General features: G+C 42.9%; 1 protein-coding gene across 1 annotated transcript in view; it reads left to right on the plus strand.

Annotated features, from left to right (window-relative positions):
* Positions 1-2,147: 2,147 nt before the first annotated feature.
* Positions 2,148-26,951, plus strand: part of LOC141340785 (uncharacterized) — a 33,668-nt gene continuing 8,864 nt past the window's right edge. The window contains exons 1-8 of the mRNA XM_073845880.1: positions 2,148-2,366; positions 8,086-9,344; positions 9,710-9,825; positions 17,332-17,467; positions 18,092-18,361; positions 18,582-18,819; positions 18,912-19,053; positions 19,659-19,758. Coding sequence (XP_073701981.1) covers positions 2,195-2,366; positions 8,086-9,344; positions 9,710-9,825; positions 17,332-17,467; positions 18,092-18,361; positions 18,582-18,819; positions 18,912-19,053; positions 19,659-19,758 — 2,433 coding nt within the window. The 5' untranslated portion in view covers positions 2,148-2,194. The remainder of the gene's footprint in view (positions 2,367-8,085; positions 9,345-9,709; positions 9,826-17,331; positions 17,468-18,091; positions 18,362-18,581; positions 18,820-18,911; positions 19,054-19,658; positions 19,759-26,951) is intronic.

The raw sequence follows: 26,951 nt of genomic DNA on the forward strand, positions 1-26,951 counted from the left end.
ATATATATATATATATATATATATATATATATATATATATATATATATATCTTGTCATGATTTGTAGACATTTTATTTTTTTGTTATTTTTTTAGACATTTTCAATACTGAAACAAGAATGACCTCTGCTTAATCAACTCATACATTCGATTTTTTTATTGCATTTGTATTGTATTTATGTTTACAATTTATGTTAGTTTTTCCTTTTAGACAAAATCTCACTCTAATAGTTGGACAACATACATTTAAATATGTTTTCGCGCATACAATAAAACCCGACTTTCCATCGGCTCTTTAATTGTATTCGTGTTCTGTGTTAGGGCGTTTCTTCAACTAGGTGCACTTTTAGCCTTGAGAATTTGAAGAAAAAAAAATTTGTTCAAAAGTCACATAACAGTCTCATAAGTTTAAATAATTTGTCTAGTTTTAAGGTCTGTAAGAGGACAAACTTAGATTACAAGAGAAATAGTTAATATTTTACTTTTTATTTTTGACCTGCAATGAACAAATGTGCATGTCAATATACAGCTGTTATTTAAAAAATAGAATAACTTTGGTTTTTATATTAAGTAGAGCATGGTTCATAAATTGTGGATAATTTTTTAATGTGTGATAAGAACCTTTTAAATATTTTTAAAAAATGTGTGTGTGGTGGAAATGACATGGTGGTGGTGGAAATGACAGCGTATTGTGGAAATGACAAGAAATTAAGGTAAATATAGAAAAGATTGATCCCTATGCTGGAACATGACTGTTTCTGGATTGAAACATTTGCAGATCATGCAAATCTATTTTCACAATCCATAAAAATTGTACTTTGTAACCATAAATGTCATTTCCACCACAGAGGGCAGTGTGGTGGAAATGACTGTGGTGGAAATGACATTTCTGTAGTTTTTTGTGAAAAAATGGAAGATAGCTTCACTGACTGGCTTTGAATTATTACTTAGCATTTTGTGTATGTAAAATACTCTTATTTAACTTAAAATTTTTAGCTTTTTAATAACACCCTTGATGGTACAGTATGTGGTGGAAATGACGTAGAATAAATATATTCACTGATCAAGCAATATTTACTTTGATTTTTCTTCATTTGTTGTTGATGAAAATTTAAATTCCCTCCATGTCCAACATGTGCTCTGATGTCCCTGAACATTTCCATTGAAACCACCTAAAAAATCTTTCACACAAACTTTTTAAAGATACATTACAGTGCTGTGGTGGAAATGACACCAATACTGTGCGACAGCTATATTTTGTATAAAAAGAAATATTGATAGAGGTCTCACATTAAACACTATAATGTATTTTAATTATTTTACTAGTGCTTAATTCAGGTACATTAATAGTTACCAGATAAGTCATATTTTTAAACTCTATTATCATTGTTGAAGTTTAAAAGTCTGGGTGTGCGACAAGGAGAAAACACTGATTTTGACACCTATAAGAAGGTTGAAAAGTATGAAAAAATCATAATAGAAAGGTAGTAAATTTTTTTTAGGTTGGTTTTATTGTTAGCTTGACAAATAAAGAGGAATTTGTCCAAAATTGTATGTATTTTTAAAAATATGACCAAAGTACATAAAAGTGCCCATAGTCTAAGAATCACCCGTTAATGTCTGCATTCAGACAGCAGCAGCGAACAGGACTTTTATTTTGGCGCGCTGCTGAGCTGACGTCATGAGTGTGCGCTGCTCCTGCGTCTGTTGTGATTCGACTGAAGACAGGTTTGTGTTTAAAACATTTAAACTGTAGAACCCGTTTAATCAACTTCACAGTTTTACAAGAGATTGAGAAACAATTGTTTATTTTTGACTGACATATTAATGTGTTATCTAAAATGTATTAACGGAATTTAAGTTTAATCAGTTTATTTTAGGCAAACTTAAACCAATAGAAAAATGTTTTCATTAAAGTACAGTCTGTTAAATGAGGTCAACTAAATACAGGTCATAAATCTTAACTTTCATTATAAATATTAATGTTATTATATTAATGTTACAGTGCTAGTTTTGGGTGTTTTTGTCTAATCCGGTGATTTAACTCACTCCCTTACTAGTGTGCTGACTACTGAACTAGGGAGCACCCAGAGATTCAGTTTGGATTGACTTTTCTTTCTGTTATTCTCATCTTATTCTCGACAGAGTGTCAGAAAAACTCCTGCTGAAGCGACTGAGGTCTAGTGTTCATAAAGATGGCCGTTATTAAAGAGGAGACTGAAGACATCAGGATTGAAGAAGTATTCAGTCTGAAACAAGAAGATACTGAGGATCAAACAAAGACAGCGCTTATTAAAGAGGAGAGTGAAGATGTGAAGATTGAGAAGACATTCAGAGTCAAAGAAGAAGACACTGAGGAACAAACAGGTTGGTTTTCACTCGTTTGATCCCTAAATTATGGGGTTAAATTTCCTTCAAAAGTATTGCGGTCACAGATCGAAAAATAACAAGCGTGAATCAAAGATTTAAAAACGCATGTAAAAATATATCGCACACAAATGAAAATTAAATGCAAAGACATTCAGAAGAATAAAATACGTGGACAGCACAAGATAAATATTTATACACTTGCACGCACAAATCTGAAACGTGAATTCACAGTTATTCGATTCACTCTTAAAATCGTGTTTTTCCGTTTTTATGAAAATTAATATAGTATTTTTTTTAATTATAAATCACGTTTTTTCTCATCTGAAACATGCTGAAATTTGTATTCCAAGGCTATTTATATAAAGAAATTAAAGTCAAGCGCGAAGCACACACATTTTAGATTGGTGACGTATAAGAAAGGAGATTCACTTTAAATATTTAGGCTGGGTGTTTATAAAAAATGTTTATAGTGAATGCCACTATAATGTGTTTGTTTTTTACTTACACTATCAGTCAAATGTTCTTGAACAGTAAGATTTTTAATGTTTTTATAAAGAATTATCTTCTGCTCACCAAGCATGCATTTATTTGATACAAAATACAGCAAAAGCTAAAAAAATGCTTTGAAATCACAGGAATAAATAACATTTATAAACTATTTTCAAATAGAAAACAGTTATTTTAATGTGTAAATATATTTTAAAATTAAATTTTTTTTCTGTATTTTGGATCAAATTAACACAGGCTTGGTGAGCAGAAGAGACTTCTTTAAAAAAAAAACTAAAAAAAATCTTATTGTTCAAAAACCTTGCTAGTGTAAATTTTCGTTCCTTTTTCTGTTTTGAACACTACTAAATGTATGTGATTTTTTTTTCTAATTTATTTTACATTATTTCTGATTGAAATGATAACGTGTCTTACATCAGTCGACATGCACACAATGCAAATTATCTTTGTCGTAAAGTGCTTATAAAAATAAGGTAGAGGGTGCCATGTATGTCAAGGTATACATACAGTACAGAAGTGAGTGTCAATTTATTTTATTTTATTTTTTTTTAACTTTTATTGACAACAGTCAACATAAATACAAACAATAACAACAGTCCTGAGATTGGGCCCGAGCTCACAAATAAAGATATATATGGTTACAATAAAGATCTGAGGAAAAAATAAAAATAAATAGACAAACTTCAATCAAAAATACAAACATAAAAGAGACATAAATGGCCTATCCAACAAGGCTTTGAACTGGTCCCCATCTTCTTTCGAAGATGTGAGTCTTCAGCTGTAGTTGTGCTGTCAACTGTTCCATTGAATATAACTGTCTGATTTTTTGTATCCACTGTGAGACCGTGGGTGGTTCAGGTTTCAACCAATAGGTTGTTATCATTTTTCTTGCAGCCATTAGTAAGAGATGTAGCAACGTTTTCTGATCATGGGACAGATAATCTGGGAATTTGTCCAGTAAAAAGGTTAAAGGGTCCCAGGAAAGATTCACTTTAAGGAGCTTTTGTACAAGCCCCCTAACTTCAATCCAAAAGTGTTGAACAATGGGACAGTCCCAAAATATGTGCGTTTGATCGGTGCTGCTTCCTTGTATTTTTTCATCTCCTCCTCTGCCAGTTCATGTATGGTTTTTATCAGTGAGGGTCTCACTGCACCATATGTTTGTCCAAGTAGATCAGCTAAAGTAAAAGAATCTCTAGATCTCTTGGATGGGATGTCCTCTTGCACAGGACCTTGAATGTCCACCACCTCTGGCACCACATCTGCATTAGTCTCTATTGCCTCCACTCCAGTCTCTCTCTGCTGGAAAAAAAAAAAAAACACACCAAAATTAGCTTTGATTCTATGGGAATTAAGGAAACAAAAAAATAGTCCCAAATAAGAACAGTGACAATTCTAGGTCATTAAGTTTCCATGTAATATATATGTTTATACAACAGTTCGTTCTGGTTCTCAAATCTAATTTGTTGAGAACCGTGAGATATTCTACTGGTATCGCTACAGGAACGCCCTTTCACAATTTTGTATCACTCCGCGTGTTCTAGCGGGACTGTTTTTTTTTCCGAGTGTCATGGCAGACGTCCAAAACAGGTATCATTTTATAAATATTACTCTTTTTGTGTCACGGAATGTAGTTTTAAGAGGTTTTCAGGCGAGAATGTACTTGTTTATAGTTCAAATATGCAGTTTGTTCATAAAGATAACGTCTGATTGAAAATTTACTTCGACGTTTTCGGACGTGCGAGAGCCATATCGTCTGCACTCATCAATCCGCTCCAGAGCGCTCTCACCACGGCCAGATCTTCTGGAATTTACCGCTGGCTCTGATGTATCTGTAGTGGTTACACATGACATGCAATTCGTTATGGGTAAATCTAACCCCTTTTGATGCCAGTTTTGGTTGTTGTTGTTTATTAAATATTGTTACTCAATAAATAAAATGTATATAAACTATACTTTAAATAATGTATTTAATAATAGTATTTAGTAATGAGAAACGATTGGTGAATTTAGTTAACGTTTCATTGTTCCGCCTTTAGATGGCGACAAGAGACCGTTTCATGAGTGAGCAATTATTAGTGACTTTGGGACTTTTAAAATGAAAAGTTAAGCGGAAGTTATTTTTAGCTTCAACAACAGCTTGACACAGCGAATAAATGCACTGAGCAGCAAAATCACCTTTAAAGGTCCACTGAAGTGCCTTGAAACACGCAGCGTTATTCTATGCCGTGACTGAAACAAAAACATATCGCCCAGCCCCGCCCACTTGTTTTGAATAGCCAATAGCGTTCCATTTATATCTGCTCCGGCCAGAGCCATTGAGCTCGGTAAAGCCGCATTTGTAAACTTATGACAGCCACAGATTAATAAATTACCCCACAAACTCTTGCTAAAACAAAATAGTGATCAGAATCATGCTGAGGCTGTGTAGTTTAATAGATGCCGATCGCACACATGAGCGCATATGATCTGCTCCGGGTTATTACGTCTCTGTGTTGGGGGCGGGACACTACGGACTCTAGAGAGCATGTGATTGGACAGAACGTTTGATGAGAAACTGAAGTGCACGGTGATATCATCAAAATCGTTGATTCATATTGGCGGAAGTGACAAGACTGTAAGTTTTGAATGCCCATATCTTGTAAACGCGAATTTTTCGTTGTTTTGAAGCACACTAGCTCATAGATAATCTTAAGGCTAATATATTCATACTAAAAGACAAAAAACTTTAATTTTGATTTCAGGGGGACTTTAACAGATGAACTGATATTTATGTTTTCTTCAGTTAACATTCAAACTAATGTCATATCATCATCAATATGAATAATGAGTGCTCTGTCTATCAGATGCAGGTACGTTAATCACTCGCTCAGTCTATCTCTCATAATACTAAAACATGCTACAGTATGGTTTTAATGCAGTGATACAATAGGCTTTCAATGAAGCAACTCAACATTCCTTCGTTACTAGTTCTAAAGTGACGTTTTGGAATTAGTAACGAAGAAGCTTATGCTCAGCTGATCAACCGTCAAACTTTGATTTTAATTTGTGGCGAAAGTAATAGTTCGCACAAACAGTGGCGATTCTAGACTTTTTTAACAGGGGTGGCCTTAGTGGAGCACTGATTAATTCAAGGGTGGCATCATAAAATCATGCATCAAACACCATACTCATAAATTGAAGGACAAAGACCGTACTCTTAAATCAAATTTCTTTTTATTTGAATAAAATCAAATATAAATAAACAAACTTATCATACTGCAGTGCAATGAAGTCAGATTTCCTTCCATTTACATTATTAGTAATTATTACTTACATTATTATTAGAAATTGAAATGAAACGAACAAGAAATGGCACAATGAACAACAAAGAACGTATTATTTACAATTAATTACACAAAATTAAAGCTTAATCAAATGCCACATCTGTCCTGTGAGCTAAACTATTCGTATTTATAAAGTTTAAACTATTTAGACTACTCTTTCATGTCATTACTGCATTGGTGATGTGCAAGTCGAATTCAGTGCCTGTCACTTTAAGGCCCTGCTGACGGCCGTGAGGTTTGCTTGATTCTCACGGTTTAAGCTAAACTGTTGTGCATTGTGCATAAGGATATGTGGATGAAATGAATTATGTTTGTTTCCATGTCATTTGTTAAACTAAATACTCTAAAGCCTAACAACTCGAAGAAAACCTGTCTTGGATTACAGGAGCTACTGTAAGTGTCTTGTAATGATAATTTCTATGATTTTGGCGAGCCAGATGTAAATTGGTTTCCTATTGCTCAAATTCAATTAAACCCACCAGTAGGCTAGACCTTAATTTCACAGCCTAGGTATGTTAGCAACACAGGGCTTGAAAACATTGACTGTATATATAACGTTAGAACAAACAAAAACGAAACCGTGCGTGGAATTTATCTGGGAATATAGCCTAAACCTAACTTACTGAAGGCAGGGGCCGGCGAGCTAACGTTACCTTGCTGGCGTGTTTTATTTGGTTCCTTGGTTAAAATATAATGTAGGCTATGTTTTTTTGCATAAAATTGCGTCTGCTAATCTGCTAATGATAAATCGTTAAATCCTTTTTACAAAAGTAGCCTACAGTTAACAGTTAATGACCTAGCAAATGTCGACTGAGTAGGCAGAAAAGCAGAAAAAAGGCAGGTACAGTAGATAAATTAGCCTAGCATACATGACGTGATTCAACAGACTTAATACTGGGCTGTGTGTGCGATTAGATATCAAGGCAGATGTGACAGGTAAATAGATATCTTTGCGTGCTAGCACAAGTAGTAGTGCTGTAAACTCACATGCTAAAAAACAGTAAGCCATGTATTGTTGGTTAGCTTACATCAAACATTTGCTACTTACATTTCTGAGTTCTGGTGCCTGACTGTCCAAGCCCCCGCGCTGATTTAAAGGCAGCAAGTGCGTCAACAACGGTTCCGCCTTTGAGCACGTTAATGGCCAATCGTAGAGTAGGATTTTGGGGTGGCACCTGGGGTGGCCAATCAATTCTCAGGGGTGGCGTGGGCCACCCCAAGCCACCCCTCTGGCTCCGCCCCTGCGCACAAAATAGGGCTTTTAAAGACACTGTTGTAATTTTGTTTATGTATTTACACACTCGTGCCGTCGAACTGTTGTATAATTGCTAATTGAGATTAGTTTATAATTAACTATATCGCCTGGGTCAAACTGTGCGTAAAGGTTTTTGGGACGTGAACTAAAAAAAGCTAGTAATATTGTGAAGAGGAGCATTTTCTGTCTCTGGCCCTCAAGGTCCTCTTTTCCTGTATGAACAGGTGTGTTAGACTAGGATTTGAGCTAAACTGAAGAAAGTGGGGTTTCAAGGGGCCAGAGTGGAGAACTTTTGTGAAAAATCCAGCTAAAACCAGCCTAGGCTGGTTGGCTGGTTTTAGCTGGTCATAGATGGAAGGCAGGCTGGTTTTAGAGGCCTGAAAGACCAGCTTAAATCAGCTACTTCCAGCTTAAACCAGCTAAGACCAGCCAACCAGCCTAGGCTGGTATTAGCTGTTTTTTTCATCAGGGAAGTGGGACAGTGGCCTCCAGAGCAGGTTTGAACCCCTCTGGTACAGGGTCTAGCATACTTGTTGTTGGTTTTGATGTATTGCATACCTAAGTTTTGATGACTGTTGTATTGTGCCATTAAACTTGGATAACATTTGTTTGTGTTTTTTCACCTTAGACCTAATGGCAGTGAAAGAAGAGAAAGAAGTACTCACTGAAATTGAAGAGAAAGATCAATATGAGAATCTTGATTATGATTTCACAACCGGAGAAAAACCTTATAGATGTTCTGAAAAGACTTCCACTCAAAAAAGAAAGAGTTTCGGTCAACAAGGAAACCCTAAAGTCCACACTGGAGAGAAGTCTTTCACCTGTCAACAGTGTGGAAAATGTTTTGCTAATCGTAGAAACCTTAAAGTTCACATGAGGGTTCACACTGGAGAGAACCCCTACACTTGCCAACAGTGTGGAAAACGATTTACTCAACAGGGAAACCTTAAAGTTCACATGAGGATCCACACTGGGGAGAACCCTTTCACCTGTCAACAGTGTGGAAAAAGATTTGCTCGTAAAATAAGTCTTGACAGGCATATAAGAATTCACACTGGAGAGAGGCCTTATGCATGCTCTCATTGTGGAAAAAGTTTTCATCAACATGCACACCTTAAAGGCCACATGAGGATTCACACCAGAGAGAGCCCCTTTACCTGCCAACAGTGTGGACAAAGTTTCAATCATAAATTAAGCCTTAACAGGCACTTGAGAATTCACGCAGGAGAAAGGCCTTACACATGTCAGGAGTGTGGTGAGAGTTTTGCTGAGTATGTAAACCTTAGGGTCCACATGAGAATTCACACTACAAAGAACCCTTACTCATGCCTTCAGTGCGGAGAGAGTTTTGATCAACTTGTAAACCTTAAAGGCCACATGAGAGTCCACAATGGAGAGAACCCTTTCACATGCCAGCAGTGTGGTGAAACCTTTGCTCAGCATGTAGACCTTAAAGCCCACACGACAATACACAATAGAGAGCGCCCCTTCCCCTGCCAACAGTGTGGAAAAAGTTTCTCTAATAAAGGAAGCTTTAACATCCACATGAGAATTCACACTGGTGAGAAGCCTTATACCTGCCAACAGTGTGGAAAGAGTTTTGCTCAAAAAGGAAGCCTTAACTGGCACATGACTGTTCACACTGGAGAGAAGCCTTACACCTGCCCTCAGTGTGGAAAGAGTTTTGCCCAACATGGAAACCTTAAAGCCCACATGACAACTCACACTGGGGAGAGCCCATACACCTGCCAACAGTGTGGAAAATGTTTTACTCTTAAAGGAAGTATTGACAGGCACATGAGAATTCACACTGGAGAGAGGCCTTACGCATGCCAACAGTGTGGAAAGAGCTTTGTTCAACTTGGGAACCTTAAAGCCCACATGAGAGTTCACACTTAAATAAGTCCCTTAACCTGCCAACAGTATGGACAATTTCTTATGTGTAAAGCAATCCTCAACAGGCACATGAGAATTTACACCGAAGATCACTCTTACACCTGCTAACAGTGTGGAAATTTTTTCTCTCAAAAAGAAATCCTTAATGATACACTTGATGTCACACTGGAGAGAACCCTTGTAGTTGCTCACAGACTCTCAACACTTCCTCATGAAAAATGGCTCGAAAGACTTCACTTCAGCCGCTAACAATGTGGAAACTTGTTCAACCAAAGAAGCTTTAACAGGCACAATGGAAATTCACACTTTGAAGCTTTATATGTGCCCTCAGTGTGGAAAGAGTTTCTGTAATAAAGGACACTAAAATTCAAACTGGAAAGAAGCCTTTTACCTGCCAACAGTGTGAAAAGAGTTTCAGATATAAAGAAATCCTTGACTTCCACTATGAGGACACTGCTACTCCTGCAGCTCCGTAATTTATACTTTTCCCAAACTCCTCGTCTGATTGGAAGAGGTTGAGGTGCTGGTCTGCTTATTGCTAATGATAGGAAATTTATTCCTTCACCTTTTCTGAGTAAAGCTAATTTGAATCACATAAAGACACTATTACCGACCCTTTTAAGATCTTCTTTTAGTTGTTTATCTACCACTAGGTCAACAAGGTAACTTCTTGGATTACTTAGATATGCTGCTCTTTACCTTTCCTGAGGATGGTACTTCTCTAGTTTTACTTGGAGACTTCATCGTCAACCTAGATAAACCTCAGGCTGCAGACTTCCAAACTCTACTTACCTCCTGTAATCTCAAGAGAGTGTTAACTAGGGCTGCACCATATTGCATGCGATTGTCATTCGTATCTCATCAGTAAAGCCGGTTCTGTGATTAGTAGTAAATTTCCATCACGTGCGTTCAGATGGCGCGATATTTAAAACACTGAGCCGTAGATCACTGAAAAGCTATGCAATTTTGCGCTCAAAATCGCAGATGAATCGCATTCGATTTTGAACATGACATTGCGTAGCTTTTCAGTGATCTATGGCTCAGGCGCATGCATTTCATCTTCACTTCCTCCCCTTAAACAGTTCTCATCGCATGATGCTAACAGTGCCACTGATACTTTTTTCTCCACTCTTACATCTTATTTAGACATTAGCTGCGTTTACATGGACCCTAGTAATCCAATCATGATAGGACTAGAAGCACAATCAGAATAAAAATGTCACATGTAACCATGTCAATCCAATTGAATTGGCAGGATCAGATTGTAAGGAGTGGTTTATTCCTTTTGTAATCCGAGCAAGAGGACATGTAAACACTTGATCAGATTGAAAACCGAAACTGTAATATACTGCGCATGTGCAGTGACGTAAAAATAGCAAAAACAAGCTGTCCTTCCTGATGAATAAAGTGTCAATGAGTTTCGTTTATTCTAAAATTCTGCATGACCCATGTCTGAAGCCTACATACAAAAATGACAATATCATTGGCCGGCGACAGGCTATGACGTCACTTCTGCCTCAGCTCGTCACTGCCAGTGCGTCACTACCAGTGGAACCATAGCATAAAAGGGCACTGGTGGAACACAACATTCGCATCTTCATCTGAAGCGTGGCAAAAAGTGTAGAAGACGCAGTGTCTCGTTCCCTATCTCAGGGAATTGTGGTTACATGCGTAACCTGAGACGTTCCCTTTTGAGGGAGTATCGAACTGCGTCCTCTAGGGGGTGCTTGTGGGGAACAGTATACCCACACTGCCATGCTGAGGGGAGTGCATGCCAACAAAGGTGAGCACTAAGTACCAATTTCCTTTAACTTAAGGGAATTGATCCTGAGATGTTAGTGTCGGCTGTCAGTGAGGTTATCCCACATCTGCAAGGGGTCAGAAAACTGGACCCAGGGTAGAGCTCAACGCTTGGAATCATTGCAGGTTCATTCTACCGCTAGCTCTGCATAGGGTTGTTCCCTCAGGAAGATGCGAATGTTGTGTTCCACCAGCGCCCTTTTATGCTATGGTTCCACTGGTAGTGATGCACTGGCAGTTCCCTCAGGAATCGACTCAAAGAACATGGGTAGCAGCACCCTGTTCAATCAAACATAGGTAGAGTGGGGCCCAAGGTAGCATGTAACTAATACAATACAGGATTTCAAAAAGTGCACAGAGACTTGCATGTGTACTTACCATAAGCATGGATCTTAGAAGAAAACTGTTACTAAGGTGGCAAGCCTAGGTGTGCTTTGACCAGTCCTAGGAAGCAGATGGTATCAGAGGGGGTAAGACTTGTGTGCGTACTTGTCATTTGTCAGGTTAGCCTTGACACCAAAATTCCAAAGAGGCTCTGGGAAACAGAGAACACAATCCCAATTAGTGGGAGATTCTAAGCTCTCAAAGAGCAGAAATGTGCAGAAGTAACCCTTCGACGTGATCTCTATTGAGCGGCCTGAGTGGAATGCTCTGGAGGAATTTAACTCTCAAGAATTAGAGGAATCTAAATGCTTGACAGGGAACAGCGTGCTCACAAGAGACCCTCATTCAGTGAGGGGAGCGAAATAGGCCGAAAAGGGGAACAACCTGGAATAGCCAGAGCTATAGTGGCATGAACGGAGCATTGCTAAGCTCATGCAATGTCAGGAGAGACAATACAGGGGCAGAGACAGGCTTAATGGCCTAAGCTGCTGTCTTTGGAATGGCAGGAGACCAATGGCCAGTGCAACCTCCACGTAAACTGATGTGGCAGAGACCCAAACACATTGGGCAGTAGCATGTGGCCGACTAATCCAATGAGGCTGTAAAAAAAAACGTAGTCCCAGAAATGGGTCTAGCATTCAGCAGCCACAGGATAGATGCCTAGCCATCTATGGAGAGAAGGAGCTATCTTTTCTGCCCAAGACCAGCGTGCTCAGATGACCCTGACTTAGTGAGGGGAGCACTGCCATGCTCATGCAATATTCAGAGAGATATTACAGGGGCAAAGAAAGAGGTCTAATGATCTAGGGTGCTGATTTTATGGATTTCTAGGGTCATCTAGGCCTTTGAAACCTGAAAAGGGCAATGTCTCCGCACACTCCAATGTGGCAGAAGGAGTACACATCGGGCCAAGGGCCTTTAATACCAAATAGGGCAGCACAACCTGCGCACATACCAATGTGGTGAAAGGAGAAACACATTGGGCAGTAGCCAGTGTCCAATGAGGGGAGGGTATGGTAGGGTTCTTATAGAAATGAGTTCAAGCAACCCATGTGATATGAAGTGAGGCGTCTTCAACGAGGTGAGCACCTATTACTTATAGATATTATAATTTTTGTTTGTAGGCTTCAGACACGGGTCACACTGACATATAAACACCCATATCAACACGATCACTTTATTTAGCATTCATGTAAACACTACGTTTGGATTTGTCAATCACAATGAATTCATTCCAATCATAGCAAAAAGTGTCCATGTAAACATACCTACTGTCTGCCCCTTGTCTTCCAGGCTAGCTCTTACCATCCCTTTTGCTCCTTGGCTATCTGATGTTCTCTGTGAACATAGTACTAAACTCAGGGCTTACCCTACTTACCTTAAAGGAGAAAGGAAGAAAGGAGAAGTTCACGTCCAGAACCAAAATTTACAGATAATGTACACACCCCCTTGTCATCCAAGATGTTCATGTTTTTCTTTCTACAGTCATTAAGAAATTGTTTTTGAAAAAAGATTTAAGGATTTTTCTCCATAACGTGGACTTCAATGCCCAAGAGTTTAAACATCCAAAATGCAGCTTCAAAGGGTCTCTATTGGGAGCCAATAGACAGTAGAACAAGGTGTTCTCACTCTAGCTTGAATTTTTCTCTCAAATAAAACATTTTGTTGTAAATTCTTCCTTCAAGTCTTGAGTTTTAGTAGTAGTCCTTCTTTCCAAGCAATAAAAACGGCAATTACCAGTACTACTACTACTTTATTCATCTGTGCCTTTCTTATATTATTTCTGATTCCAAACATAATATTGAATCCATTGTAGTTATACCTTTACGGAAGCCACTTTGATGAGGAGTAAAAAGACTGTTGCTTCTGACCTATCTTTGCAGGAAGGGAGCTGAACAGCCCTGAAAGGAGAATGATGGCCAGATTATAAACTCTGTAATTACAGAAGTCATTCAAAGAAAATGGAAGATCATTAACTGGTTTAAATTTAGAGGGAGGGCTGCATTTATAAAAGATCCTTGTGATTAACAATGGAAGCTGTATTTTATTAGTGAAGACTCATGTAAAATATATATTTTTTTTATTCTAGTTGTCTGTACTTGGGATAAAATTGGTGCAGACCATGGTCTCCATGCGAACTGAATATCTGATAACCCCCTGGGGTCGAAAAATGCCCTGGGGCGTTTTGAGGTACGTTTTTGTAATAACGCGAAAAGAATGTAAAATTCTCTGTCAGTTTTGATCGTACAAATACAACCAATACATCATTCGAAACTGTAGAGGGTCTATTTTTATTTGTATACACTTAGGCCCCGTTTACACGAAGGGAAAACGCAGATATTTCCCTGCGGTTTGGCCTCTCATTTACACGAAAACCCCGTTTTTATCACAGAAAACGATTATTTCTAAAAACTCCGGCCAAAGTGGATAAATTAGAAAACGCCGTTTTCACGTTGTAGTGTGGACTGTGAAAACGGAGGCTTTTGAAAACGATGACGCATATTGTACCAATAGATATTTATGTTTACAGCAGTAATTGTGCCTGTGCTATTCACACACTGCTGCTAAAGAAATTTACCTTGTACACTCTTCAAATTACAGTCCTAAAATGATGACAGAAAATTTACTCACAGTTGCTGTCCTGCAAAACATGACGACAACTGCTTTTCAGATCAAATATGAATGAGCGCGATATAGACGCGTCAGTGGATGATGAGATATTTCCGTAAATTATCCCGCCAGAAGAATTGCGTGAAAACTTATTACGTCTGTATAATTTTGGAGGCTGTACACATGCGCAGTAAGGCGAATTCGATGTTTTCCTACGTTTCAGTGTGGATGAGAAACTTTTGGAAAACGCTTGGAAACGCTAGTGTAGACGGAGAGAGTTTTAAAATGAAAACTCCGTTTTCAAATGTATCCGGATTAATGTAAATGTAGCCTTATAATAACAATAAAACCGTGTGCTTTTATAAAAATAAGAAAACAGACAGGGTACGCACTCTGCCGTCACTGTGTCTGTCATATCTTTTCACAGACACATAAATGAAACAGCCTAAATCTCAGTGATTACGTGCCTCACAGACATAATACATATACGTATAGAAAGCTTGAAATGTTTACTTTTACATAAACCAATTCAAATAAAAACAAATATTCTCTTTTTAAGTAATCTGTATTAAAGTTAGAAGATGTATGGTTTCTCCTGTATCACCTCATTAGTGCTAACGTGATCCCTCCTCGCACTGAGCCGCGCTGTTCATATGTAAATTATCTGAGGCAAGCCAGGTAATTATGTAAGTTTACTTACTTTTTCTGCGCGTTTGAATGAGTGAATAAGCGCTTCAGATGGTTCTGAACAGCGACGAAGTGTTCACTTTCTCCTCCGACGAAGAACATGACTCATATGACGAACCATTTTGAAGAACGTCTGGACCCAGTGGAAGATATTCCTGATGAGTAAGTCTTTATATATATATATATATATATATATATATTGTGGCCGGGCGGGGAACAGCAACAACAAGACAAGAGTTTGGTGAGCCCCGGAGGGTGGATTTATTTGGTAAGTGCAGCAGAAATGAATGATACTGGTGAACGGTGCGGTGTCGTCGTCTTCTTCGTGGCAGTGAGGTGAGTCCTTTATGGTGAGCGTGCTTCCCAGTGACGGTGGCCGGAGAAGGGGTAAGTGCAAAGGCGTGCTGTAACCCCGGTGCGTGCAACCCGGAAGTGGGGGAGCCAAGCGGTCACGGCGAGTCTAGGGGAAGAAAGACACAAGAACAGGTAAGCCTCACGTTGCATCGGAGATGATTCTCAGTCTTCTGGTTCTGTGGGTCTGCTTATAAAGCTGGAGGAGGCCGTGACCGATTGGCTTGCGGTGAGTGGTTTCAGCTGGTGCTCGTGTGTTGCCAGGGCGACGCTGATAGCTCCTCGGGACGCCCGTCACACTCCCCCCCCCCAAGCGACGTCCTGGTCCTGGAGGTGACACAAAAAGGGGAGACAGGGGGTGGGTGGGGAGTGACCCCCGACAGACCTGAATAAGCCGCCCAGGACCGAGAGAGACCGTCGGCGTTGTTGTTGTTGGAACCGGCCCGGTGGCGCACATCGAAGTGGAAGTCCTGGAGCGACAGGAACCATCTCGTGACCCGGGCATTTGTGTCCTTGGCCCGGGCCATCCACTGCAAGGGTGCATGGTCTGTGAAGAGAGTGAATTTATGGCCTAAGAGGTAATACCTTAGCTCCAGGACTGCCCACTTGATGGCGAGTGCTTCCTTTTCCACGGCAGCATAGTTCCTCTCGGCCCGGGTCAGCTTGCGGCTGATGTAGACGACTGGATGCTCCTCTCCCTCCTGGACTTGGGAGAGCACGGCCCCCAATCCCGTGTCCGAAGCATCCGTTTGGAGCAGGAAGGGGCAGCTGAAGTCTGGGGCCCGTAGGACGGGCTCGGTCGTCAGGGCCCGCTTGATCGTCTGGAAGGCCTGCTCTGCTTCCGGGGTCCAGCGTACTTGCTCGGGCTGCCCCTTCCTGGTCAGGTCTGTCAGAGGGGCTGCTATAGAGGAGAAGCTGGGGATAAAACAACGGTAGTAACCAGCCAACCCCAAGAAGGCACGTACCTGGGTTTTGCTCTGTGGCTTCGGGGCGTCCAGGATGGCCCTCACCTTCCTTTCCTGGGGCTTAACGAGACCTCTTCCGACGGTGAAACCCAGGTACTGCGCTTCATTCAAGGCAAGGTGGCATTTGCGGGGGTTGGCTGTCAGTCCAGCCCGACGAAGCTCAGATAGCACCCTCTTCAGTCGTTCCAGATGGTCCTCCCATGCCTCCGAGTGGATTACGACGTCGTCCAGGTACGCAGCGGCGTAGGCTTGGTGGGGCCGGAGCAAGACATCCATTAGTCGCTGGAACGTCGCTGGAGCGCCATGCAGGCCGAAGGGAAGGGTCCGGTACTGCCAGTGGCCTGACGGAGTGGAGAAGGCGGTTTTTGGCTTGGCGTCGGCGGAGAGTGGGACTTGCCAATATCCCTTTGTGAGATCCAGGGTTGTGATGTACCGGGCCCTTCCCAGGCGCTCCAGGAGTTCGTCCACCCGGGGCATGGGGTAGCTATCAAAGTCGGAGACTTCATTCAGGCGCCGGTAGTCATTGCAGAACCTAAGGGTGCCATCCGGCTTCGGGACCAGGACTATCGGGCTGGACCAAGGGCTCCGGGATGGCTCAATTACCCCCAGCTTAAGCATCTTCTGGATTTCCTCCTCTATAGCTTGCCGGCGGGCCTCGGGGACTCGATAGGGCCGTTGCCGGACGATGACGCCGGGAGGAGTGCGGATCTCATGGGATAGAACATTAGTCTGGCCGGGGGTGTCGGAGAAGACGTCCAGGAACTGACCGACCAGGTGCCGCAGCTCGGCCTTCTGGGCGGCGGACAGGTTGGAGTTGATGTCGACAGCCGCGGGTTCTGTGACGGCCAGGGCGACGGCCTGGTCCCGGTCCCCAATCCATTTTTTTAACAGGTTGATGTGGTATAGTTGTTGGGGCTGTCTTCGCCCGGGTTGCCGGACACGGTAGTTCACGGGGCCTACTCTTTCCTCCACGGTGTACGGTCCTTGCCACTGTGCAAGGAACTTGCAGGCAGCATTTGGGACCAGGACCATCACCCTGTCTCCGGGCTGGAATTCCCGCGGCTGGGCCCTCCGGTCATAGTGGCGTTGCTGGGCTCGTTGGGATCTCTCTAGGTGCTCCCGGACTAGTGGCATGACTCTGTCGATCTTATTCTTCATGTCTTGCACGTGCTCGACGACAGTGCGGAAGACGGCCGGCTGCTGCTCCCAGGCCTCTCGGGCTACGTCGAGAAGTCCCCGGGGCTGGCGGCCAAACAGGAGTTCAAATGGGGTGAACCCGGTGGAGGCCTGAGGGACCTCGCGGATGCCAAACAGAACGTAGGGTAGGAGTAGGTCCCAATCCTTTTTATCTTCGGCCGCCACCCTCCGGAGCATCTGTTTCAGGGTTTGGTTAAACCTCTCGACGAGCCCGTCGGTCTGAGGATGGTAGACTGACGTCTTGAGTTGTTTCACCTTCAGCAGCCGGCACAGGTCAGCCATTAGCCGGGACATAAAGGGGGTTCCCTGGTCGGTCAGAATCTCCGACGGAATGCCCACCCGGCTGGAGAGCAGGAACAGCTCACGGGCAATGGCTTTGGCGGTGGCTTGGCGAAGGGGGACTGCTTCGGGGTACCGGGTGGCATAATCGACAATGACGAGGATATGTTCGTGTCCCCGGCCAGACCTCGGCAACGGCCCTACGAGGTCCATCCCGATCCGCTCGAAAGGCACCCCGATGATAGGTAGGGGAATCAGCGGGCTGGGGGGAGGCTTTCGAGGCGACGTGCGCTGGCACTCGGGACAGGCCTGGCAGAAGCTCTTCACTTGGGCTTCCAGCCCAGGCCAGTGGAACCTGTCGCGAATCCGTTGGATGGTGTTTTGAGCGCCGAGGTGACCGGCCATCGGGTGGGCGTGTGCGAGCTCCAAGACCATTTCCGTCTTCGCCTTCGGTACGACGAGTAGATGTTTAACCTCCCCCCGTCGCTCCGCGACGCAGTACAGCAGGCCGTTTTGCACGACGAAGTGTGGGAGAGGGTGAGGGGCTGGCAGGACTTCTTGGCCTTCCAGGAGGCGGACCTGGCGCCAGCAATGTTTGAGGCGGTCATCCTCTTTCTGGGCTTTTCCGAAATCGCCTCCTCCGGTAACCTGTTGGAACACATCATGGTAGACGTTAGTACGCTGGGCAGCAGACTCACCCTCTCGCCCACTGTCGGATGTCATCAGGCAGGAGTGGTATCCGGGCCCCCGCGACGGCTGAGGCCGCGGCTTGCGGCGGTGTTGGGCAGGCTGTGTGGTTGCGGCCAAGGCAGCGTCTAGCCCCGGCCAGTCACGGCCGAGCAAGAGAGGAACCGGCAGGTCCTGTAGAACACCGACCTCCAGGGTCCATGTTTGTCCACCTTTATGGAAAGTGAGAAGGTTAGTTGGTACCTCACGTGTATCCCCGTGGACGCAGGTGATTGGCATCACGGCTTTGGAGGCCGGTCGGGGCCCGAGGGTGTCTGGCCGCACGAGGGAAACTGCACTTCCTGAGTCCAGCATGGCCCGGAAATGGCGTCCGCGGACCCTCACGGTGGCCGTCGGTGCTCCAGGGGAGGGTCTTTGGTGGACCACACAGCCTGCCATCCAAGCCTTTGCGGTGGGTGACGGTGGATCCATGGGCATGGGCTCGTCGCGGGGGCTGGCCGGCCTGTGTACTGGTCGATGGGTGCCCTCCGGCGGCCGTCGCTCCTGGACCACCCTCCGGGGAAAAGGCTGCGCTCGCTCCCCGGCCTCCCGATGGAAGGTAGCGTCCGCCAGCTCTACGGCCTCAACAACCTCGGCGATGGTTTTGGGCCCCCGCATGCCAGCGGCCTGCCTCATCGAGCGGGGCAGAGCTCTCAGCAGCCGGTCGACTACTACCCGTTCGGCGACTTGGACGGGGGAGGGTGAGTCTTCTAACAGCCAGTGTTCGGCTAACCGCATCAGATCAGCGGCCTGGGCGCGGACTGGCAACCGTGTTTTAAACTCCCATTCACGGAAGCGTTGGGCGGCTGTGGTCGCGGAGAGCCCGAGCCGACCTAATATCTCTTTTTTTAGCTCATTATAATTGTTTTGGGACGACGCTGGTAGAGAAAAATAGGCCCGTTGCGCCTCTCCAGAGAGTAACGGTGCCAATACTGCAGCCCAAGTACCTCTCGCCCACCCCTCGGAGCGGGCGAGTGATTCAAACATCTTAAGGTAGGCCTCAATGTCATCATGTGCGGTCAGCTTGGGTAGTAGTCGGGCAGCGGTGGCTCGCGGGTCTGGGAGAGGGACGTTTTGAGCGGCTGTTAAGCGTAGTTCAGCCAAATACCCTTGAACGTGGCCATGTTGTTCGGTGAGCAGTTCAAAACATTGCTGCTGACGGACGCTAACCTCAGTAAGTTGTTTCACAAGGTCCTCCATAATTCTCGGGGAGGAGCGCGCCTAAAAAGGAAACAGAAAAACAGCCGGAGTGAATGACGGGGCAAGATGGCGGTGTAAACAAACTCTTGCTCGTTGGTGTTCTCAGGCCCGGCTGTCTGCCCGCATTCTCCACCACCTTGTGGCCGGGCGGGGAACAGCAACAACAAGACAAGAGTTTGGTGAGCCCCGGAGGGTGGATTTATTTGGTAAGTGCAGCAGAAATGAATGATACTGGTGAACGGTGCGGTGTCGTCGTCTTCTTCGTGGCAGTGAGGTGAGTCCTTTATGGTGAGCGTGCTTCCCAGTGACGGTGGCCGGAGAAGGGGTAAGTGCAAAGGCGTGCTGTAACCCCGGTGCGTGCAACCCGGAAGTGGGGGAGCCAAGCGGTCACGGCGAGTCTAGGGGAAGAAAGACACAAGAACAGGTAAGCCTCACGTTGCATCGGAGATGATTCTCAGTCTTCTGGTTCTGTGGGTCTGCTTATAAAGCTGGAGGAGGCCGTGACCGATTGGCTTGCGGTGAGTGGTTTCAGCTGGTGCTCGTGTGTTGCCAGGGCGACGCTGATAGCTCCTCGGGACGCCCGTCACACTATATATATATGTATATATATATATTTTTTTTTTTTTTAGACAAAAACACAAATACAAATAATACAAAAGGTTAAACCATGTTAACTTAAGGTACAAAAATCAAAACAAAACAAAGATAATATAAAATAAAATACAATAAAAAAATAAAATATATAAAATTCTCAGCCTATCATGAACCTCTTGACCTAAATATTTACCTCACAAACCAATCTATCTCATACAGTACAATGAAACCGGTTATTCAGTAAGAAAGGAATGCTTATTCAAATACAAATCTCCCCTTAAATATAATCTCCTGTAAACTGGTTGGGAGATGTTCCAAAACAGGCCCCCACATCTCCTCAAACATGGCACTGTCTCCCCTAACCACTGCAGTTAGTCTCTCCATCTGCAATATTCTGAAGATCTCTCGATACCAAAGGGAAAGTGATGGGGGTCTAGGGTGAATCCACTCAATAAGGATGCATTTTCTCGCGAGTAACAGGAGCTTATCGCAGAGTAGAAACCGGTTAGCGGTTAAAGCAATGTCTTTTGCTGGCAAGCCAAGTAAAAAAAAAAACAGGGTCCTTGGTAAAGTTTATTTTAAAAATATCCCCCATCTTCCGAGCCACTCCATCCCAAAACTTTGTGATGCGTGGACAATGCCAAAAACAATGCATGAAAGTTCCAATTTCGCTCTGGCATTTATTGCATAATGGAGAGTGATTACTATTCATCTTATTCAGAATTCGTGGAGTAATGTAGAGTCTTAGCAATAATTTGTATTGCGTTTCAACCAGTCTATTGCAAGTGAATATACTTCTAATAGAATTAACTGCATCTACCCAGTCGTCATCGATATACTCAGTACTGAGATCTCTCTCCCAAGTACGCCAAATATGATCAATACCACTGTGATCCATTGAATAAAAAAGAAGGTAAGCTTTTGAAATAAGGTGTCGTGTATCAGTCATTTTCAATAAAAAGTCATCTATATTGCAGTAGACAAGCATTTCCCCAGGAGGCTTGAGGTTACAAGAGTTAATAAAATGGTGAATCTGAAGGTATCCCCAAAAACTACCACTTTCAAGCTCAAATTTGTCCTTAAGTTGGTTAAAAGACATTAAAGTATTATCTAAAAATAAATCACCAGGAATTTCAGAACCGATGTACCTAAGAGGCGTAACAGCCACGCCCAAAAAGATGACCAGTAGAGAACTGTTAAACATCTTTAAACAACCCCCTCCCGCATCCACGACTTCGAATACAAACCAGGAACAGCAAAAATAGTCCAGAGCAAACAACACGGGGAAAGAGAAAGTAAAAATAAAAATAAATAAAAACAGACCTATTTATGCATTAACCAGGCTTTCAGAGTCTCGTAGTCAGTATTTAAAGCCATCGGGGTAATTGAGAGAGTACAGGTCATTCCTGCGGTATAAAGGAACGATAATAGAATTACGAAAACATCTCCGTTTAGTACCGTGCAGTAAAATCCGTCATCAGAGTCAAGGCTAATCATTCAAGAAAGCCTGGGCTTCTCGCGGGCAATGAAATTAATGTTTCTGTCCATCGTATGTAAAGCAAAGCACAGCAGGGAATCGCATGTTGAATCGAATGCCACGCTGAATCAGCACCTCGCAAGATTTGTTGAAACTCTGACGTTTCTCCTTGACGCCAGAAGAGAAGTCCTGCTGAATGAAGACTTTCTGACCATCCACCTCCAGGTAGCGCTTGGTCTTTATAGCAGAAATTATGCGTTGTTTGTCAGCAAAGTTGTGGAGTTTGATGAGCACCGGTCTCGGTCTGTCACCCCTCTGTGGGTCGAGGCTTCTGTGCGCACGGTCAATCTTTAAGTGGCATTTCGCGGTGTCCAGCTGAAGCACCTTTGGTAGCCAAGAAGCGAAAAATGCAGAGGGCTGTGAGCCTTCAAACCCCTCTTTAAGCCCTACGATCCGTATATTGTCTCGCCTTTACCTGTTCTCCAAGTCGTCCACCTTTTCAGATAACATCAGCATTAACTTTTCTGTTTCTCTCAGCTTTTTTTCCGTCGAGGTTGCGGTGTCTTCAATGTCAGAGACCCGGCGCTCCGCGTCGGTAATACGTTTGGTGTTGTCTTCAACGCGCTGCGAAATAACATCCAAAACATTCGTGAACGTAGACAGTTTCTCATCCAAAACTTTGCTGATGCACTCCGTTAGGGTGACCATATTCTGAGAATCCAAAAAGAGGACACCCCCCCCCCCTCTTTATTTTTTAATAGAAATCAAACATTTATTTAAATTCTTATTTAAATTGAATTGCCTTTATTGGCAACAGACACATACTGCCCTCCAAAGGCAAAGTGCAGTAACTACTCATTTGGTCAAAATTGAGGCTTAAAATGGACTTTATGAAAACTGTTTTGTCTTGTGGCAAAGTCCCCTGATCAGTTTTGTCCCAAAGAAACGAGAGTGTTTCCGAGAAACAAGAGTGTCAACATGTTTGACTAGCTGGCCTAAAAACTTTAAAGGCATTTTTCTCTGTTTCAGTGTTGGTGTAGTTACTGCACTTTGCCTTTGGAGGGCAGCATAGGTGCAGATGGTGCACAATGCTTCCCATTTATCACGACCACGAATGAACATCGGGTATTTTTTTTGCAATTCGTCTGTGAAACTACATTTGCGTTTCGGCATGTTAGTGACACAGCTCTTGCAGCGCAGCTCCTCATTTGTTTTGTTTTGACAACTGGGTCTTTCACGTCATCAGACAGGTATCTCAGAATAATGCCGGTGGGCAGTGGCTGCATTTAAAGTGTTGAATTAATGACGGTCAGTGAAATGAGGTAAAAGAGGACGTATGGTCACCCTACACTCCATGACTTCGCGTGTAAGTTTAAGTGAGTAGCCACATTCGCATGTGCCGCCATCCTGTGAATCAGCGCCGGCAGGTCTGCCACGAAGATTTCGTTGGGATTTTGGACCTTTTTCTTGCGGACAAGTACCTCCGTCCTTGCTCGACATGTTGTTGCTCCGAAATATAACTCCAAACAGATGTGAAATTAACCTTTTGTATAGTTAAAAGTCAAAAAAATATCGAAAGATGTGGGAGCTAGGCCACCGTGCACCCTCTTAGCTCTGCGACGTCATCGACTCGACGAGTAAGTCTTTTATTCTTACCTTTCATGATTTAAAATGTTGCTCGGCTACTGTATATATAAAAAGCTACATATTTAAAGTTAGATCTTTTCTAACAGCCTATTGTAAAACTAAAATCAGCTATTCAGAGTAAAACTTGCTGAAATATGAAATCTCTCTATAGTTTTGAACAAAGCGCATATATAAACCATGCTATGTATAAACAAATGTATTAGTATACTACGATATCACGTAAAAATATAATTTTTTTATTTTACATTTTGTAATGTTAAGACTTTTTTTTTTTTTTAAACTGTGAAATTGTTCACTAAGCTTCTGTTCGCGAATATCTGCTCAGGTGTAAATGTTCTGAATGTGTTATAGCAGGTCATTGGTATTCGCGATTGTCTGAGGTGTAACCGAGAAGTGACCCATTGACAGACGTATACACGCGTCCTTTCTTATCCTTTATTATCAGCTGGCAATTGCTCATTGGTAATAACTTTCAATTATCTTTTAGGACTGTGCTTCATCACCAGCGTCTTGCGCAAGAAAGTCACGTGAGAGTCGTTCAGTTTTGCGTTCGCTGGACAAGTATACTGAGTAAGTGCACATGTAGTATTTCGCAGATGTTAGTTATATTTTGTTTAGAAACACTGGGATAACAGTAAGTAAATCTTCCTGTATGGGTTTAAAAGAAATTGTACTTTTGTTATGTGTATTGTAATATTATCTGTGGTTGATGGTATTAGAATATACTTTCCTAGTTATTGCCATTCTGTTTCTTCATCAAGTATGCATAGACTTTATGAAATAAATGCTAAGAATTGTTTAAAACGTTCTTTTAGGACCATAAGTGAGGGTGTAACTTCTGTGTTGTTTATAACTTTTGTTCCTAATAAAAAGTTTAACTGCACTCACAAGTGAATCTCAAGTTATTTTGCGTGATAGTTAAATATATTCAAAATACGCTACAAAAAAAAAACACTATATATATTTATTTTGTCCTTACATTTTTCCTTCATTCTTTCATTAGTTCCTCTGCTAACATCTGACTGAATGGCTCATTATGCGGCTCATTATCCAGGTCTTTGTCTTCTCAGGTGTAAATCACAGCATTATTCATGATCATTCACGCCTTCTAGCATACAGCCATTCTAAACAAAAAGTGTCTTCAAAAAATTCAATCAATATGCTGTTTTGTATAAAGAAGTGAACTAGATGATTTTCACATTATTTGGTAGAAAAAACTCTAGGCTACCACATCCAGTTCTCAAAAGTTCTGTATGTGTTTCATGACCTTATTTCAGTGACTTCAAAAATTTAGATTTTCACTAAGCATGCATAAACGTTGTTTTCTCAAAAACTCAAAAATGTACATTCATGCTGCTTACATATTTTTGTAGTCCAATTTGTGCTGATTAAAATGTATTTAGATTTAGGCCATTAATATGTTATTAAGGTACTAAAAAAGCACAAATGTCAAGGCATGTCAAAACTTCTTCAAGGCCCCAAAACACCCTCAGACCCCAGAGGGTTAAAAAATGAAACAATTGATGGAGTGTGAGGGAATATAAATTGGTAAGTCAAAGTTGTGTTAAGAAAAAAAAAATTAAATATGAAAGTGCCCTCAAAATGCCCCTGCACATCACTGGCGAGAATCATTTGCTTTGACAAAAACCTTTGTATAATTTCATAAATGCCAAAAAGCACAAATGACTCTATAAACATGTTCAAGTTATGCTTCATCTTTATAGCTCAAGCTCTGTAATCTGTGAAAGCTGTTCATTGTGACTGAGCTGGTTTTCAGAAGATCAGAGAGGAAATTTATTTTGCTCTAGCTGTGTTTGTACATATTTAAACTGATAAAAACAGGACAGCATACGTTTAAACGTGTTTTCATGCATACAATAAAACCTGAATTTCCACCAGCTCTTTAATTATATGTATTCGTGTTCTGTGTAAATGTCTCTGCATTCAGAATTTCAGAATTCTTTTGAAACAAGAAGATATTGAGGATCAAACTAAGAACTGTCTGTCAGTGTTAATTTCCCACCCACCCTCCGTCCCTCAGTTCATATTTTACAATAGCCATAATGTTTTAAACATGCCACCTCTGCTGCCTGTCAGTCCCCTCTGCTCACCCTCAGACCACCATCTGTGCAGTGGGTTCGCCGCAGGTCATCATCGGTGTCATGGCTGGAGGATCCCTCATCTCCACCTTCAGCCTCTGAGTCCTGGACTCCGCCTCGGCCCTCCGACCCTGCGGCCCCACCCCGTCTCTCTGCTCCCTCGTCTCCATCGTTGCCCGTCGGTCCACCAGCTCCACCGGGCTCCATCGTCCTTTCCGCTCCGCCCTGGTCTGTCGTCATCCCACCTTCGCCTCAGGACTCCACTCCTCCGGCTGCGCCTCTTCGCTCCATCCCACCGGCTCCGTGGAACTGCTCCATTCCTCTGGCACAGCCTCAGTCCTCTGTCGCTCCGGCTCCACCGCGGACCTCCGCCTCCGCCTTGTTTGCCAGAGCCTTGGGTTCCGCCTTGGCCCGCCGGATCCTCGGCTCTCCGTCTCCGCCTCAGACTCTACCGCCACCTGCTCCGCCTCCATCGGTTGGCCCCCTGGAGTCGTCAGCCTTCCCTCCACCATGGCTCCTCCCTCCATCGGCTCCACCGTGGGTTTCCATCATGGCTGTGGTCTGGGTCTCACCTTCTTGGCTCCTCCCTCCATCATCACCTCCATGGACATTTCCGTCACCACCCTGGACTCCATCTTTTGCCCTCCTCCCGGGAGTCCGTCCTCCGCCAAAACCCCCTTCTAAGACTTTGTACATTCCCTTGTTTGTCGGCGCGAGGACGTGCCTTCCGGGAGGGGGGAGGTAATGTCACACCCCTGGACTTTGAGTTGGTTTCTCTCATCCATTTCTCTCCATCCCTCATCGTCTGCACCTGTGTGTGATAATCAGTCTGTCTATTTAATGTGTGTTTACCCTTCTGTCTTGTCGGACCTTAATGTTACCTACCTGTGTTTCCAGTGTTCCTTGTGGATTATTAAAAACTGTTCGTTCCACTACGTTGTTGTTTGTCTGTTCCTGCCTGAATTGTGACAGCGCCAGCACGATCACTTTTTTTTTTTAGTGGAAGCAATTTAAAATTATCTGTAATTTTTGTGATGTGCTTTCTGCCGTCTGGTTTTTGAACAAATATATCTATAGAAAGCTTTAAACTATTACTTAATGAAATAAAACAAATCGAAAACAATACCTCTTTCATTTTGTAATCCATAAACAAGCATTTCTCTCTAAAGGCTTGTCCAAAAAAAGAGATTGTGAGTCAGGATCTTTGCTACACTGACTCAGAATACACAAGTTTATTAAAGGTGCCATAGAATGGGAAACTGAATTTACCTTGGCATAGTTAAATAATAACAGTTCAGTACATGGACATGACATACCGTGAGTCTCAAACACCATCGTTTCCTCCTTCTTATATAAATCTAGTGTTTGCAAAAGACCACCGAAAAATAGGTCAATTCCAACATAACACCAACTGTTACGAAACTTTCCTGGGATCGTTAATAGTTACGCCTCCAACATTTGCATAGTCCAATCATCGGTAATGTCAGCACATCAGTAAAACAAGGCAAGTCACTGAAGGGACACGGTTAGCTTAATGCTAGCGCTAGCCTGTTACATTGCAGTACATAGGATTTCACTTACC

This window comes from Garra rufa, chromosome 8 (genome assembly GCF_049309525.1).
Source record: "Garra rufa chromosome 8, GarRuf1.0, whole genome shotgun sequence".
Lineage (NCBI taxonomy): Eukaryota > Metazoa > Chordata > Actinopteri > Cypriniformes > Cyprinidae > Garra > Garra rufa.